The sequence below is a fragment of the Aedes albopictus genome, unplaced genomic scaffold (assembly GCF_035046485.1).
Source record: "Aedes albopictus strain Foshan unplaced genomic scaffold, AalbF5 HiC_scaffold_47, whole genome shotgun sequence".
NCBI lineage: Eukaryota > Metazoa > Arthropoda > Insecta > Diptera > Culicidae > Aedes > Aedes albopictus.
Genome location: NW_026917276.1, coordinates 4,257 through 19,892, shown reverse-complemented (window position 1 = coordinate 19,892; position 15,636 = coordinate 4,257). Strand labels below are relative to the sequence as shown.

Sequence of the window (15,636 nt, the reverse complement as noted above, 5' to 3'; positions counted from 1 at the left end):
AAGCAACTAATCAACCGAGAAATGAGCAAATTTTCATTGAACGGATAGAGTAACCAAAATATTGGATAATTTCGATCAGTTTAATTCGAAAAATGTTCAAACTAATTTTAATTAAACAATGAAAACAAAAAAAAAAAAAAAAAAAAAAAAAAAAAAAAAAAAAAAAAAAAAAAAAAAAAAAAAAAAATTTATCATGCCACGCAATGCGTGTTGGTTTTCTCCGTGCTGAATGATAAACGCCACCGAAAACTGCACAGATAAAAATTTTCATGTAAAATTACGCCATTAATAATGCACATAAGGGGAATGCGATGGTTGGCGGAAATTTAAGCGTGGGATGAAATTTACATGATTATTTTTTTTGTGAGAATGAAATTCACAAGTCCTATATCAAATTTCATACAGCGCGTAATTTTCATTTAAAATTGTTAAATGGCAGCAAAAAAATGGAAATCTAGACGAACATTTGAAAAGGGCCTGTCTGCTTTGCGTAAACAAACTTGTTTTTGTCTCTGTAGGGCCCATCCGTATTCACCCACGCGCATCAACACCCTTATCAGAAAGAGTGTTCTCAAGCTATCTGTTAAGGGTGTTGATGTGCGTGGGTGGTTGCAGATAGGCCCTACAGAGACAGAAACATGTTTGTTTACAAAAAGCAGATAGGCCCTTTTCAAATGTTCATCTTGAAATGACGTTTCAAATGCAATGCTGTGATGGAAATGTGTAATCAGCATTATGTGAGAAAAATTATTTTCATTCAATGTAAAATCAGCTGAACTCACATTTAAATCACAGCATTGCGGATGGAGTTTTCTATGCAACGAAATAAAATAAGTATGTTAGTTTTAAACATTTTATTGAGTTTTAGTTCGATTTACTTAGATTTCTCAAACATTTCAATGTTTCATATTCTTTTATTCCATTAAGAATCACGCGAATTTTTGTTCTAATTATCTTTTACGTTTCTCTTATTCCGAATGTTCACACAACTTGTTACAAGAAAGTTTTAGGTTTCTGCCATCCACATATTCAACGGATTTTTCAAATACAGTGTTTTGGGCCTACTATAAAGGTGCTTCGACTTATATTATATAGTCTAGAATTCGTGACTTGACAAATGGTCAATAACTTTTTGAACAACTCGCTGTTGATTTCCCACGCGATATGCGTTTGATTTGGATCCGGATGATGGAATTATCTTTAAGAGGTATTGCTGCATCAACTCCAGGAATTTTGATGCTGGCTTGATATATTTAAAATTATGCACAAAATGTATGCATAGTAGATCCTGCAGGGCGCAAATGACATCATCCGTGCCTTCGGATAGGCGGACCTGGTCGACGTAGACATAATACATCGCTGTGTCTTGTTCCATATCTGTAAAAGAGAGTAGATGTTGACATATTATGATAAAGGCAATATTGATCGCATCGATATTATCAATATAAGAGAAATTACGAATTCGGCAGTTCCTTATCCTATTGTCGACAGAGGAAATTGTGAGGTCACCGAGGTTCAATTTTTGGTATAATAAAGCACTGATATGCTATGATTTTTCATTAAAAAAAGCCGTTTCATTCATCGTAATAGGTTAGAAAACAACCGAAGCCATAATTTTCTCTACAGTACGAGTGAGTGAACATTATTGGAGTTTTAAACTAAATATGTATGTAAGAACCACAGACAAACAGACACGAAACGTTTTGAAATTCACTGCCTAACATTGTGTACGGTGAAATAGGAAGAAGCGTTTTTGATTGTTTTTATTTACATGCTTATAATCCGTCGAGTCAATATTTGTATTAATGAGCTGCGGAGATGATAAATAATTTATCAAATTACTTTCCATTTCCTCAATGAAATGACGCAAATGGCGGGAATATTGTGATTTCTTGCCCAATTTACAGCTGTTTTAGCAGAACTCTCACTGTGTCATTTAAAAGATAATAAATGGAGAATACAACAACCCAGTGACTCAAAGTTCTGCCAAAACAGCAACATTAGGCATGAAATCATAATACCCAGACTTCTTGTATCATTTCATTAAATAAACGGTTTAGTCTTCCATACAAAAATTTACCACAACACTCTTGTACTTATGCGCGACGTTAGGCATAAGTACGATAGGCATAAATTCGATAGGTATAATGGACGATATGTATAATTTGCCAGACAATGACAATGATGTTTCATAATGGCCTAACTGACTTGATCGATTTCTCTTCGTGATTGACTTTTTCGTTAATACATTGATTAAAACAAACTAAATCGTCATTCTTTTTGTTTGTATAGCAAGATAAAGTCGTCTCCTACGTATTTTAACCAAAAAATCTTAGGAAAACTTAGTACACATTCTGTAATAACGCATTGCGAGGATTGATGAAGAGAAATCGACAGTGTCATTTAGGCCCTAATGAAAAATCATTGTCACATTCTTTTGAAAGCTTATTGTACCAAACGTCCATTATGCCTAACGTCTGTTGTGCTTAATGTCTTTATGCCTTGCGTACTAATGCTAAATGTCCTTACACCTAACGTCTTTAGGCCTAATGGGGTATCTAATAAGCATGTCCTATTATAGTTCATGATCACAGTATGGCCCAAATGCAAAGTAACATGTCTATTTGTCTGTGTCAATAGTTCGATGTATGACAACTTACCAACAGAAACCAGTAACGGTCCGGGCGAATCCAAATGAACTTCATCGATGCGGGTTCCGATCTGTAATTATGATATATGTTAATATAAATTATTATATAATTGTAATATAAATATTTTTATTTGTGTATGGCGCAATCAAGATAAAAATTAGATTAAGAGAAACAAGTTTTGTCAAGCAGGAAAAGTCCCGAAAATAGTGAACCATATTCACTCAAGAACTGAAATATAGACTATTTTTTATTGTTTCAGCCTTTCCTATCGGCGTCTCTCTGACTATCTATTTTTACGCTATTTGCCGTGTAGCTTATGTATTGTTGTATACCTTAAACTTATGCATTACGTACCTCTCTGTATGTAACCAAATCATCTATTTTCTCGCCCACCAAGCAAGCTAAGAACCGCAGGACTTCCAGATCGGTGCAGTCGTTGTTAAGTTTCTTAAACTTTCGGCCAGCTGTTTCTGAATAGTTAACGATCTTCGCTCTTTTCAGGTCATAATATTTGCGCAGCTCGTCAATTGATACTCCCGTGGCCTGTTCAAAATGGTATTTTAGCAGCCCTCTACGTCTCAACACTGGATACTCCGACATTAGCTGAAGAAGATCTTTGCTGTCGTTTAGTCTGTGTCTCACATACGCTTGTGATGATTTGAGAAAGTCCTCGGTTAGCAAAGTCGGTTCGTCGCGGCGAAGCTTAGCTAGTGTTTCATTTTCACAGTCCTTCTTCCAGTTTTCCCAATAACATTTAAGTGTGCCAGCTCGCACATTTCGACCTTTGCTAGCAGTCGGAGCTTGCTGCTCTGATGACTTTCGAAACCGATTTAAATACGCATTATGGTTAATCATTTTATGCTTCAGTGCGATGTGACTGATACCGTTTCTGTACCCGTCATCATCGACTTTCTCGAGACACGGGAATTTGCGAAGTAACTGCTTCGCAACCATTTCCATGGTACTAGCCTTTATGTCGGTGTCAACGGTTCTCAATTGATCAACTATGCTGTTGACCAGGCTTGTCGTTTCCATCTTCGTTATTCGTAGATCACTTGGAATAGCAGTATTGGGATTTGTGGCCTTGAACTCCTGCAATTTGTCCAGCTTGGACAGGACATTGTCGCTTAGTTTGCTGAAATTGACTTCGAAAGAGCGAAACTTCATGTCCGAAGAAGCATACTTCTTGGAACTTTTCTGGATCTCAATAGCTCTTGGTCGCTTGGTTTTGGTATTTGGAGACTGGTTTTCGTCCACAGGGTCGTCTGTTTCCATCATCGTCATATGATCTGCGATTTCTGCAGTTTCCTGAATTTTGATCGATTCCGTTACATGTCGCGAAGTAGATGGCTGTTGTAATGATTCATCTTGATTCGACACACCGCCGGCCAACAGCTTCATTGATAGTGGTTCCGCCACAGAGATTCGTTGATTTGGAAATATGGCCATTACGGCTGGATCGATGTTCAGCGTCTGCAACACTGTAGATGTTGCATCGTCAGAATTCGGAGTGTCTTGAATGGCAGAAAGTACTATCTGACCAGCCGATGTGTTCTGGAGTCCTGGGATAAGGAAATTCAGTAATACATTAGTTGATAACGTAGACATTTGACAATTTGCATGCAGAATGAGGCATTTTGGAACTCTGAATTTCGGTTTTTGTCTCATTGATTGAGTTTTTTTAACTCTAAATATCGTGAGGTCATCATTCACCGCTCATTTTTTGCCAATTATGCAATAATTATCAAAAGTTAGTTAACTATCGTCACAAAAGTTAATGTTATTGCTAATTTAGAGAAAAATTTCCGTTTTACGGAAGATTGAGAAAGCTACCGCAGCTGTCAGACTACTGATTTTCACCAAGTTATCATCAATCGTGTCAAAGATGCCTTGGATACGACGCCTATGATCATTGTTTGTTGTTGCTTCCCAGAGCAATTCACCCAGAGTTTTCAAAAAAGGTCTTATAATATTCCAAATAAGATTCCTGTAGAATGCATTTGGGGTTGACATCGATAGAAAAGATGGTTTCAAAGTAATAGTCGATAATTCTCATGTGTTGTACAAAGTACAACAGCGGGATTAACGGAAGGTTAATAAAGAATACGAATTTTCAAAGCTTTTGTGCTAACTCAGATGGTGCCATCCTGAATACGAAAGGTGATTTGGAGAACAGTGTATTTTATTTTCGTTCATTTATGTATCAGTCTTCAGCATAGAAAGTTTTTTTCCCATTCCGTGGTAATTTGACTAAGAAACAGGATAAATCGACATTGATTTTTCATTTGGGCCTAACTGACATTTTCGAGTTCTCTTCATCGATCCTCTCTTTGTGTTAACACAGAATGTGTATTGAGTTTTCTAAAGATTTTTTGGTTGAAATGCGAAGAAGACGACTACATGTTGCTATAGAAACAACAAGAATAATGATTTTGTTTTTTTTTTATCAAGACTTGAACTTAGTTATTAGTGAAAGAGAGAGTCGACGAAGAGAAATCGATCAAGTCAGTTAGGCCCTTATGAAAAATCATTGTGTCGAAATACTTTGTCCGGATTTTGGTGTAAACGGCCTTTATGATTGTAATGCAATGCTAAATGAATGAATGAATGGCTCATCATTTAACAAAAGCAAACTAACTTTGATTGGTGTACCATGGAAAGGGTCTGAAGGACTATTTCATGAAAATTACTACACGAAAAAAAAAATCGCACATATTAAGTATACTTCGTCGGTATTACTACTTTCCAATATTGAGACTATGAGAAAGTTGACTGATTTTGAGTTGTGTCTTCATTACTCAAAATTTACAGGGATTAACAACCACTACATCTTGTTTAAAGAATAATACATGTCAAATGTATCGAAAATTATGAAATCAAAACATATCAGAGGTCGTCCATGAAATACATAGTGAAAAATAAGTTTTGAGAAATCTTACATGCCACACAAAAGTACTAACGGCTTCATACATCAAAATCTTACAAGAGTCGAAGGGCGTCGAGAGGCAGTATCGGAGAATTGTCTTACGTTAATGTGTTGGCTTATAAAACAAAAGCAAATTACAAAATTATTATTTTTTAACTGTCTTTAGTTCTTATTTCATTTTCTATGTGATGTAGCATTTTATCTTCAATAGATATTGAAAATCAGTTTCTCTCTCGGAAAATGGAGATCGTGTGTCATGGCACAGACTGCATTCATCTTTAAACTTAATGAATTCATCGAAGTACCTTACGATTTTCTGCCATATTACCTATAATATATACATTTGATAGGAATAAAATCGCAAAAAAATGCAGACTGAAAACAATTAATTACCGTCGAGATCACTATGCTTGTGTTAAACCCACACGGATTCTCGAAGATATCGATCAAATGGCTGACAAGACGACCTTATGGTGGTCATTTCAATACCTAGTTAGAACTATTTGAACTAAAGGTTGATTTGGCTTCGTGAAAAATACATGAGAATTGACATATCTTAAATGTATTCTCTGCTGTTTTTTTTTTCTTTTTCAAAAGGTGTGTGGACCAAATTTATTGAAAGCAGGTTGCATACTATGTTATGGAATGTTCTGAGACCAATTTTGATGAAGAAAATAAAGGTGCCTACAACACCATAAGTAACCCAGTAAATAACAGTTACAATAACTGTTCTCCTGCATAGAACAAACTACGCATCCAGTCAAAAAATATCGCAGTCTCAGACGTCTTACTACAAATTTAGCTATTTTAAAGACAGCATTTGATACATCATGCCTGCACATAGAGTTGGCTTATTTCAATGTTTGACAACCGAGATTACCGTGTATCACGAGTTTCGACTGTACTCGGACAGAGCCCTGAATCGCTTGCGATAAGACCTCTCTTCAGATCAAGACATGGCAAGGTTGTAGCACTTCACTATTCCAACTCTTTTCGACGGCAAACTTCTGATGTCACGACGAACAAACCAACACATTCCATGCCAATCAACCACAACATAAGTCCAGCTAGTAAAATACCTACATCGTTTATTGAATATTAAGCAATCGCATCCATAAAACCACTTTCTTTCCCTGTTTTTTTCAATAATTATTGATTGGTATTTTTTTTTCTTGCACTAGCGCACACCAATGAAAACAAATCCCAAAATTGACAGTTCTGCTAAAAGAGAAGGGTACACGCACATTTGCCGTTTACTGTTATACCGACTATTTATAATACACCGAAAAACCCTTTCTTGCCCTTACACGGAACTACGAATCAACCCAAATTTAAATTGTTTTGACGCAATCCCGGTATTCCGTGGAATAACTCAAATTTGCGTCAAACAGCGATAGTAGTGAGTAAAGCCTAAGTAGTTCTCGTTTGAGCGCTGCAAAAAAAAAATACCCAGTGGTGAGTTATTTTCACATACACATGCACAAAACTGGACCAATATTTAACAAGGAAAGAACTCAAGAAACAACATCTGTTTGACACTAATGAAAATTTGATCGAGTCAAACCAAACCAAAAGTCAAACAAATTACCAATATTGGTATGGTAAGCCTTTGAAGGGTTTTATGGAAAATCTAAGGCTTTCATAGATATTTAAGGTCATAAAAATTGTTTTCGCATAAACTTTAGTTTGGCAAATGCGCATACGGGAAGGATACTATACGAATAGTATTGGTATACAAGAAACCTATGTTTTGACATTAGAATAATTAGCCAAAGAAGTCCAATGTCGCGACTGTTTGTGTGACTAACATCTAGTATGCCACGCCCTTACAGCGTCAGTAGCGGTACTAGAAGTGTAAAAAGAAATTTGTTTACCAAAACAAAAGGTCTTCTACAAGTTGGACACTTCAAAAAAGTCCATTATTACAATTAATGTTATTAAAATAATTAAATGGGAAAAGTGACTACAGCGTCATTGGATTTCTAGTGTATTTCTATTGTTCTGACGCAGATCAATATGAATAATCGTGACTCGAAAGCTGTAAGGACGATTTCTGACGAAATTCGTTGGATATGTTTTAATGGGGTGAATTATCTAATGATTTTATTTTTAATAAAACCGAATCTACTCAGAACTGCGCGCACGCAGAAAAAAACAGAACTCAGTGCACACGCAGAGTGTTCAAAGGGGTTAGTGTTGTTTGAGCATTTGGTGAACCGAAAGCATGCCAGTGAGTCCAAAACCCGCCAAGGGCTATCAAATATTGTAATATCAGAGACAAGCAGACGTCTTAAGCTGACCAAGGACTTACAGTTGATGGATAGTTTGGTTCCAAATTTCACCAACAGGCGGTGCTAGTGAGCTATCAAAATTTGTTTTTCATATATATATATATATATATATATATCAGGAAAATTTGCAATAAATTGCAACTAGTGATACCTAGCTGCAGAAACTCGAACCAAACGATAATTATTCTGAAAGCCCTTGATCTACCAAACAATTTTGCCGAAGACACCATCTTTCTAAAGAATCAGAGTGCTGAGATATGTGAAATGCATTTTTTTTGCTCTCTAGTGGTGCCTAGCGGTGAAATCACGAGTCATACGGCCCATATTCTGAAAGCCCTTGACCAGCTGAACAACTTTGCCGAAGAAACCAAATCTCTAAGTGATCAGGTTCCTGAGATATGTTGTCTAATATATCACATAAATCACAGATAAACAGATGTGACACTATCCAAATTTCAATCTCATATATCTCAGGATCCTGATTACTTAGAGAGTTGGTGTCTTCGGCAAAGTTGTTTGGCTGATCAAGGACTAATCGATAATAAGACTTAAGATTCAAAATTCCACCGCTAGGCGGCGCCAGAGAGCAAACAAATTTTAAATTTCGCATATCACTGCATCATGATTTTGTAGAAAGATGGTGTCTTCGGCAATATTGTTTGGTAGATCAATGGCTTTCATAATTTTACTGTTCAAGTTTCTGCAGCTAGGCAGCGCTAATTGCAATTTTTAAAAGCATGCAAATTTTAGAAATAATCTCAAAAATTTTCAACTAGTTGTAATTTTTTATAAAGTTTACTAAAAATCCTCAAATTTTGAATGCTAGTGACTACTAGTAGTTCTCAGTTAGTTAGCTAGAAGTTGTTCAAATTTGGGCTTGATTGGTTAACTCTGTACAAAGTTAGAGCGTTTCTAGTAAAACACATCTCCTAGTCCTAGTCGTCCTTTTCTGAAACACACCAAGAGATTCCCGGAATAATCCGGAGAGAAAATCGATGAAGAGAAATCGATCATTGTACCCAAGTAACCACTAAGCCGTAAAAATTGGCACCAAGTTGGATCTATATCCACATGAAGAGCAATGTTAACAGAGCTCATTAGAACTACATCCTATAATAGATCTGCTTAAAAGCCAATTTTGGCGAAATATTCGGCTGATATACGGCCAGCTTCAATCTGCGTACCGAGTCTCTGGTGAAAGAGTTGTCAAAAATGGGTCAAGAAAAAAAGAAAAAAAAGTTATTTACTTTCTTTATTTTTTTCTCCGAATGTTTTCCATCGAAGTCTACTTTTCTTCGATTTTTACGGCCTGATCCAGATTCGATCTGATGTCCTCGGGGTTGTTAGTCTTAAGTGGATGTCGTCACGTTTCTCATCTGCTCCATCGATGCACCAAGAGATCGGTTTGCTCAGCACCGTATTTAAGGAAAAGAAGGCAACAAGTTGGGACAGCATTGATGTTTCGATCCGAATGTTCCGGATGATCCGATGTTCGGATCTGAAATCGGGCACAATGTGGCCGCATTGGAAATGTATAAAATGGTTTTATGGATGGTGGAGAGAGATCTGCAGGAGATGCAGCTAGGGAAGTTTGGGAGGTTGACGAGGTTCCGTAACAAGAGGAATAAAAATGGGGCCCATCGATTAGTTTTGGTGTTCGTCTGTAGGAAAAACGATTGAAACTCCACAGGTAAACATCCGACGAGACATCCGATGCATTTATATCATAATCGAGGAAGCAGCTATACATTTTCTGTTTCCATTTAATGCTTGAAGTGTCCGACGACAAGCTTCCACCGCCCTATCGATCGTACGAAATTTCCGAGGAGATTTTATTGTTTTGCTTCGGTTCAGTTTTGTTTTGCTTGAAATCAGCTTTGATTGATGTAAACGTCATGCACGCCAAGCCTTTTAACAGCACTGTCAGGCTTCTTATTCGGCTGATAGACACTGGGTTTACAAGCACTATAGCATAGCGTCATATACTAATATACGGCTCATTTCAGTGCTTACTATTTATAATGCCTGAGAGCATTTGAAAATTTCCTACTGAGCCTATTGACACGAAAAAGCTGCTGTATGACCTTTAGACCGCTTACGCTAGTGCTTAGTGGTTACTTGGGTAGATATGCCTGTACTAAACGCGAGAAAATATTCAAATCTCCAGTCCGGATTTTTTGCGCAGGGGGAATACATCCAGATTCGGATTGATCCAAATCTAAAAATCTCGTGAAAAGCGCAAATACCATCAAACATCTTTTTCCGTGTACGACACATATTGGCCTGCGCGCTTAGGTCAGTTTACCTTTTTTCCAAAAAGTGCACAACCGCAAATATGCGTAAATGATACTCAAATATAGGTAAACAAGACTAAAATATGGGTAATGTGTACCTAATTGTAACCCAAATATGGGTAAATATTACCCATAAATGCGAATGTGCACTTTTGCAAAATATGAGTTTTATCTACCCATATTTGCGTAAAGTTTACGCAAATTTGAGTAAAATTTACCCATATTTTAGAAAAATAGGTAAACTGACCTTAGCGTGCATGAAGCAGTTTTACTGTGCTTATTCCAATGACTTTCTGGCAAATGCACTGTCGGTATAATGCGTAGATCCGCCTCACTAACACCTGTTTTCATTGTCTATGATCCTATGCACATGTTCGCTCGTTTGACTGTTGAGCGGTACCATGTTATCTAGTCAGCATTGGAAACGAGGTAATTTTCCGTAAACACGGCTCCGCTCAAACGTCAATTAAGTGAACTTATGCATGGTCCACTGCACGAATATATTCTTGCCTGCTTTCTCTCACAGATAATTTGACGTTTGAGAGGTGCCAGCACCGTTGAGAGTAAGCAGCATACATTCGTGCAGTGGACCATTGAACCATCAGATTGGACCTTAGTTCTCATGTTTATTTACAAACAAATCGCGCACCTGTTCATAGTAAAGAAAAAACTTGAAATGCAACGAAATAGTTCACGGATTTTAGTCCTTTAAAAGACCGTAATTATTAAATTTGCAAAACGTATCGAAATTGTTTCAGTAACTTCACATCAAAATTTGTTCGTAAGATTTAATGTGATGGATTGTCCCTGCACAGACAAACAGACGTAACACTCTGACATTTCCCATCGTACACCGAATTAACGGTCTATTTAAAGATTTGACAGTTGGCCAACTGCCCACCCGTGGCGCTCGTATCGTTTTTGTTCGAGTTTGACGTTTGCCCACTACCGCCACCTAGTTCATGGTCGGCCAAACTCAGTCCTTTTAGTATTGGGCGAACAGATTTTCGGGACTATGATTTGAATCGAAAAATGTTCGTAGTGTTACGTCTGTTTGTCTGTGGTCCCTGGTTACCTACACTGCCGTGAATCGCATATCTGTCCCATTTGCATTGGAAATTCAGCTGGGACTGATAGTATGCTATATACTTCCTTCGAAAAGTCGATGATGCTAAGGCCAGGACCAAGCTATTCAGGTCGTGAAGCATAATACGGTAATGCCTATAACCGTAAGTATTATCATTTTAACATAACACAGAAACTGTTCAAAGGGTACTAGTAGGACACGTCCTACTAGTTGGTGGCTTAGGGTCATGCGACTCGACTCGTACATCGATGTGACAAATGTTGCTGCTGAGAAGATGATTTCAATTTTAAATATTTGCAAGACGAGTCAAGCTTGGTCACTCTGATATACAAGTTTAGCAGTTCTACTCCTCTACGCTTGAGGAAAATAAGGTGATTCAATATGTTCAACGTTTTGATTCAGAATCATTTACATACCTTCAGCGCTGTCCTGTGCTTGGGTGTCGGTTGCATAAAATCCTTCAGGAATCCAGGTTTCTCCGGACTCCAGCATCATAAGCAAGTCTTTGCTAAACGCTGCCAATGCCATGTCGCTTGATAGCTCGCATCCGTCGTTTGCAAGCACGATGTGCTGGAACGGTCGTTGAAATTTGATGGTTGCTGGAACAGATGAAATTTAAATAACAGTTAGTTCTACCTATTAATATCTGAAACTAAAATAATTACCTTGTTCGATTAGGCCGTTGATCGTTCCCGTTGCGAAGATTACATGTCTTGTTTGTCGCGACGAGTCGCAAACTTTAAATGGCAGTACTGTATTCATTGTCGTTATCTATTCAACAGCTCTCTGTCGTCGGCGGTATTGAATGTTTGATGAAGAGGTATACCTTGTTACTTTCAACAAACGGAAGCAAAGGAGCACGATCAACAAAATCTTCTATTGATAAACATATCAATTTTTCCGGATGTTCATTGGATTCACTTATCTCTATAATCCCTCGTTCGAAAATGTTCACCGCGATCAATTCATTCCCAAACACAGTGACGCTTTCAGTTTTTGGATTCAACACCAACAATTTGATTTTCACCACATAGAACCATTCACCATATTCATCATGACGCAGAAACAGATAATCTCCGGCAGAATATGTGTATCCCATAAACGTGCCTTGCTCCACAAATACGTTCTGATCGTTGTCTAGACAAAACTCGTGTAATGCAGTTTGAGAAGACTTCGGCAAGCTCGAAATGCTTTCTACATATTTTTCTAACAAGAAATTATTCTTCAAGCGTTCGGTTTGGGTATTTAAAAGGCCCTGGTAATACTGGTGTTGTTCACTAGAAAATTTTACCACGTTCTTAAAGTTTATAGTGGTTCTGATACACCGCTTAAAAAAACAATGCTTTCTTTCGCAAAACAGGGTACAGTACGATATAATCGGCCCCAGCCACAGTATGTAACGCGGATAATGAAGAGTGTAGTGATGTTTTGGTCTTAACGCTTCTTTGAAGTGGGTTGTTCTGAGTTCAATGTATTCTTCCAAATCTGTTTCCAAGATTTTTATTTGGGCAGTGGACTGTATCGGAGACGTTATTATATCTGTAACTTTTTTAATAAGAAGCAGCATTATGATTTCTGGTTGACTGTAGTTTATGTCTTTTTTCAGAAAAATGAATGGTATGATCTGCACGAGGTGCCACACGTCACATGCTTTGGCCTTAATATTGCAAGCTTTTCGGGTAAAGTTTAACTCAATTTTTGTACTTATTTTGAGCTGCTTGAATAGACTGTTGATTCGACCTTGCAAATAGCACCTAGATACGATACCACTTTTGACAATTCTCTTGAAAATCATGAACAAATCATAATTAACCCATCCTTCGAAAAGGTCGTGGGCAACACACGGTACTGCACCCAAGTCAAACATCTGAAAATACTTTAGTTCGTCAAAAATGCAACTAACTTTGACGCCACGATACGGAACTTTACATTCAGGATCTGATTCAATAGTCCTCAAATCTTGTTTGTTTAGCTCAGGAGTTCTTGAGACTGCTATTTCATATGGATCCCTACGAAACGATTCCAAAGTAGAGTAGCATGTGCGACAAAAAAAACGAATTTCTCGAAAAATTTTCTGATAGACCTGCAAGCTGATGTGCACCCAAATTATCGTTCATGGTAGCAAATACTGATCCGTAAATGGTTTCTTCTGCACCACCACCATGAACAACTACCCCATCGTCTTCTAGCACTCTTAGGTCTTCGATCAGTCTTCGAAATATAGCACTGGCTCCAAAAAACGCAAAATCTTTGTTTCTGCACACTAGAACCAACTGGACGTTATCGGTGAGGCATCGCAAATGAGGTGGGAGGTTTCCAAGTACCATATACACCAGAAGAAGTTTATGTCGACCAGTGGCGTTCCCTAATTGATTTGGGACTACCTCCGCTGCATCCTGGTATATGAAGATATTTACTGTTTTTCGATTGAAAAACGAGCTTTTCTGGAATTTGAGTCCATCTGTGTAATCACTTATATAACCAGGCACCTGCAATTTTTCCCCAAACATTGCTTCATATACTATTTTATCGTTTAGTAACCCCCGTATGGTGTCAAGAATCGGAACATAGAAGTAGAAACAATTAGTGTGATCTTCATTTCTTTGGAGACTAATCTCCACTGGAGGGACATAAGAGAAATTTTCACTGAAAAACTTTTTACGCATATATGCAGATCGGAAAACTCCCTCTGACTCGAACACTGTGCCCATCAATTGCCCATTACGTAATTCACTTTTCAGCACGAGACCGGATACATCTGACATGTCCAACCGTTTTGTAAGTTCTTCCACTTTTTCGGATAGATATTTGTCCTGCACTCTCGTCGCTTCACCAATAGCTTCTACAATCTCCTGAATTGCACTATTCGGTACGTGATGTTTGGAGAGGAGTTTGAGGAACAGACACCCAAAAATTTTTTCCACTATGAGTATTGGAGGCGGATCACCGTCATCGCCGGCTCCATCACGCTCGTTTGTCTCCCCTACTGAATCTTCTTGATCAAATGTGTTAACACTGCATTCGCCCCCCTCATTTTCTTCACAGTCACTTTCTTCGTCACCGTTGTATGAATCTTCCGGACGACGTTTCATGTCAGATTTCTGCAAGCCTGCCCTATGAGCATACATTTTATGTATCCGAAGGCTATTGCTGGTCGCGAAGGGCTTCTTTGTCGGACACTGTAGCGGACAAAACACGGGTTGCCCGCAGGATATATGGTTTGATGCATGTTTCATAATCTTTTGAAAACTTGTTTCCGTAGAATCACAACCAGCTAATGAGCATTTATATGAATGAGCACTCTTTTTCGGTTCCGCATCCGGACCGATGTGCCGGAACCGAAGATGTTTTCGGAACGACGCAAACGAGCCGAATTTCTTCACGCACTCGGGGACTGGGCACTGAAACAGTTGGCTGTGCCGATGAATACGGGTATGCACTAGAAACCGCTTAACATTTGAGTAATTCACGTCGCATATAGCACATTTTAAACCCATTTTTACCGAACATTTACCGGAGGAACGCAAACGATGCAAACAGAACAAATTGCACTTGGACTGAAAATGGCTGCCGTACTCCAGCTCGACTGTTTGGTCTGCTCGCAACAACGGCGTTACACGCAAGGTCGTTTAAAAATAAGATAACTTCGCTTAAAGCGCGCAATGGGCAGCACAACATTGTGAGAAATGTAGTGTAATTTTCAGAATGGAGCTGTAAATTTGTGCTATTCTTGGCATTCCCCATATGTGCATGACATCAAGCGTAAATTTCCGCGTGTATTGTAATTACACGATGCCAATTTAAGCGATAAAATGGAATGCGGTTGAGTTAATTTTAAGATTTTTTTTCTGTGTGGACCGCCGATTGCTGCCGTGGATTAGAATAATGACCAGTTTCACTATTGCTGGCAACGATGCTCTGTCTTTTGCTTTTTGGTTGCACTACATCTCGATTGATGTTGGAAATTATCCAATTAACTCTTGAAGAATCATTTTCGATGGTCCTGAAAAGGACCGGTTTGAATAATGGACGATTTTGATTTATTCACCATGCCACGCAATGCGTGTTGGTTTTCTCTGTGGAGTGCGGAGAATGCTGGACGCCGTCGAAAATTGGCCCACCGTGCCGCTGCCATGGATGCGATTCCAAGTGCTATCATTAGCACGATAGCCGAGAGTAGTCGCTGGGTTGTTGTGCTGCTGCCTTGCTGGAGGTGAAATCCACCTCCAATCTTCTTGACTGATCCAACGAAAATGACGAAAGAAAACAGAGAACAATGCTTTTATACCCCTAGATTAGCAGATGAAGCACCTCCCATTTGGCTGGCTTTGCAGTTTATTCCGTTTGCATGCTACAGACGCTTCAAACGAATCAACCAAGAAATGAG

At 38.3% G+C, this 15,636-nt stretch overlaps 2 protein-coding genes across 2 annotated transcripts; both read right to left on the bottom strand.

Moving 5' to 3' along the window:
* Window positions 1-673: 673 nt before the first annotated feature.
* Window positions 674-4,391, bottom strand: LOC109428805 (uncharacterized). The gene is made up of 3 exons (XM_029868800.2): window positions 3,006-4,391; window positions 2,661-2,721; window positions 674-1,377 (listed from the first exon to the last, which is right to left on the bottom strand). The coding sequence occupies exons 1-3, from the start codon at window positions 4,317-4,319 to the stop codon at window positions 1,097-1,099; spliced, it is 1,656 nt and encodes a 551-aa protein (XP_029724660.2). The 5' UTR covers window positions 4,320-4,391; the 3' UTR covers window positions 674-1,096.
* A 6,840-nt stretch (window positions 4,392-11,231) lies between these two features.
* LOC134284663 (uncharacterized) lies at window positions 11,232-13,116 on the bottom strand. Its single transcript, XM_062843696.1, has 2 exons — window positions 11,915-13,116; window positions 11,232-11,848 (listed from the first exon to the last, which is right to left on the bottom strand). Exon 1 carries the CDS (start codon window positions 13,114-13,116, stop codon window positions 12,025-12,027), a length of 1,092 nt encoding a protein of 363 aa, XP_062699680.1. The 3' UTR covers window positions 11,232-11,848; window positions 11,915-12,024.
* Between the last annotated feature and the right edge of the window lie 2,520 nt (window positions 13,117-15,636).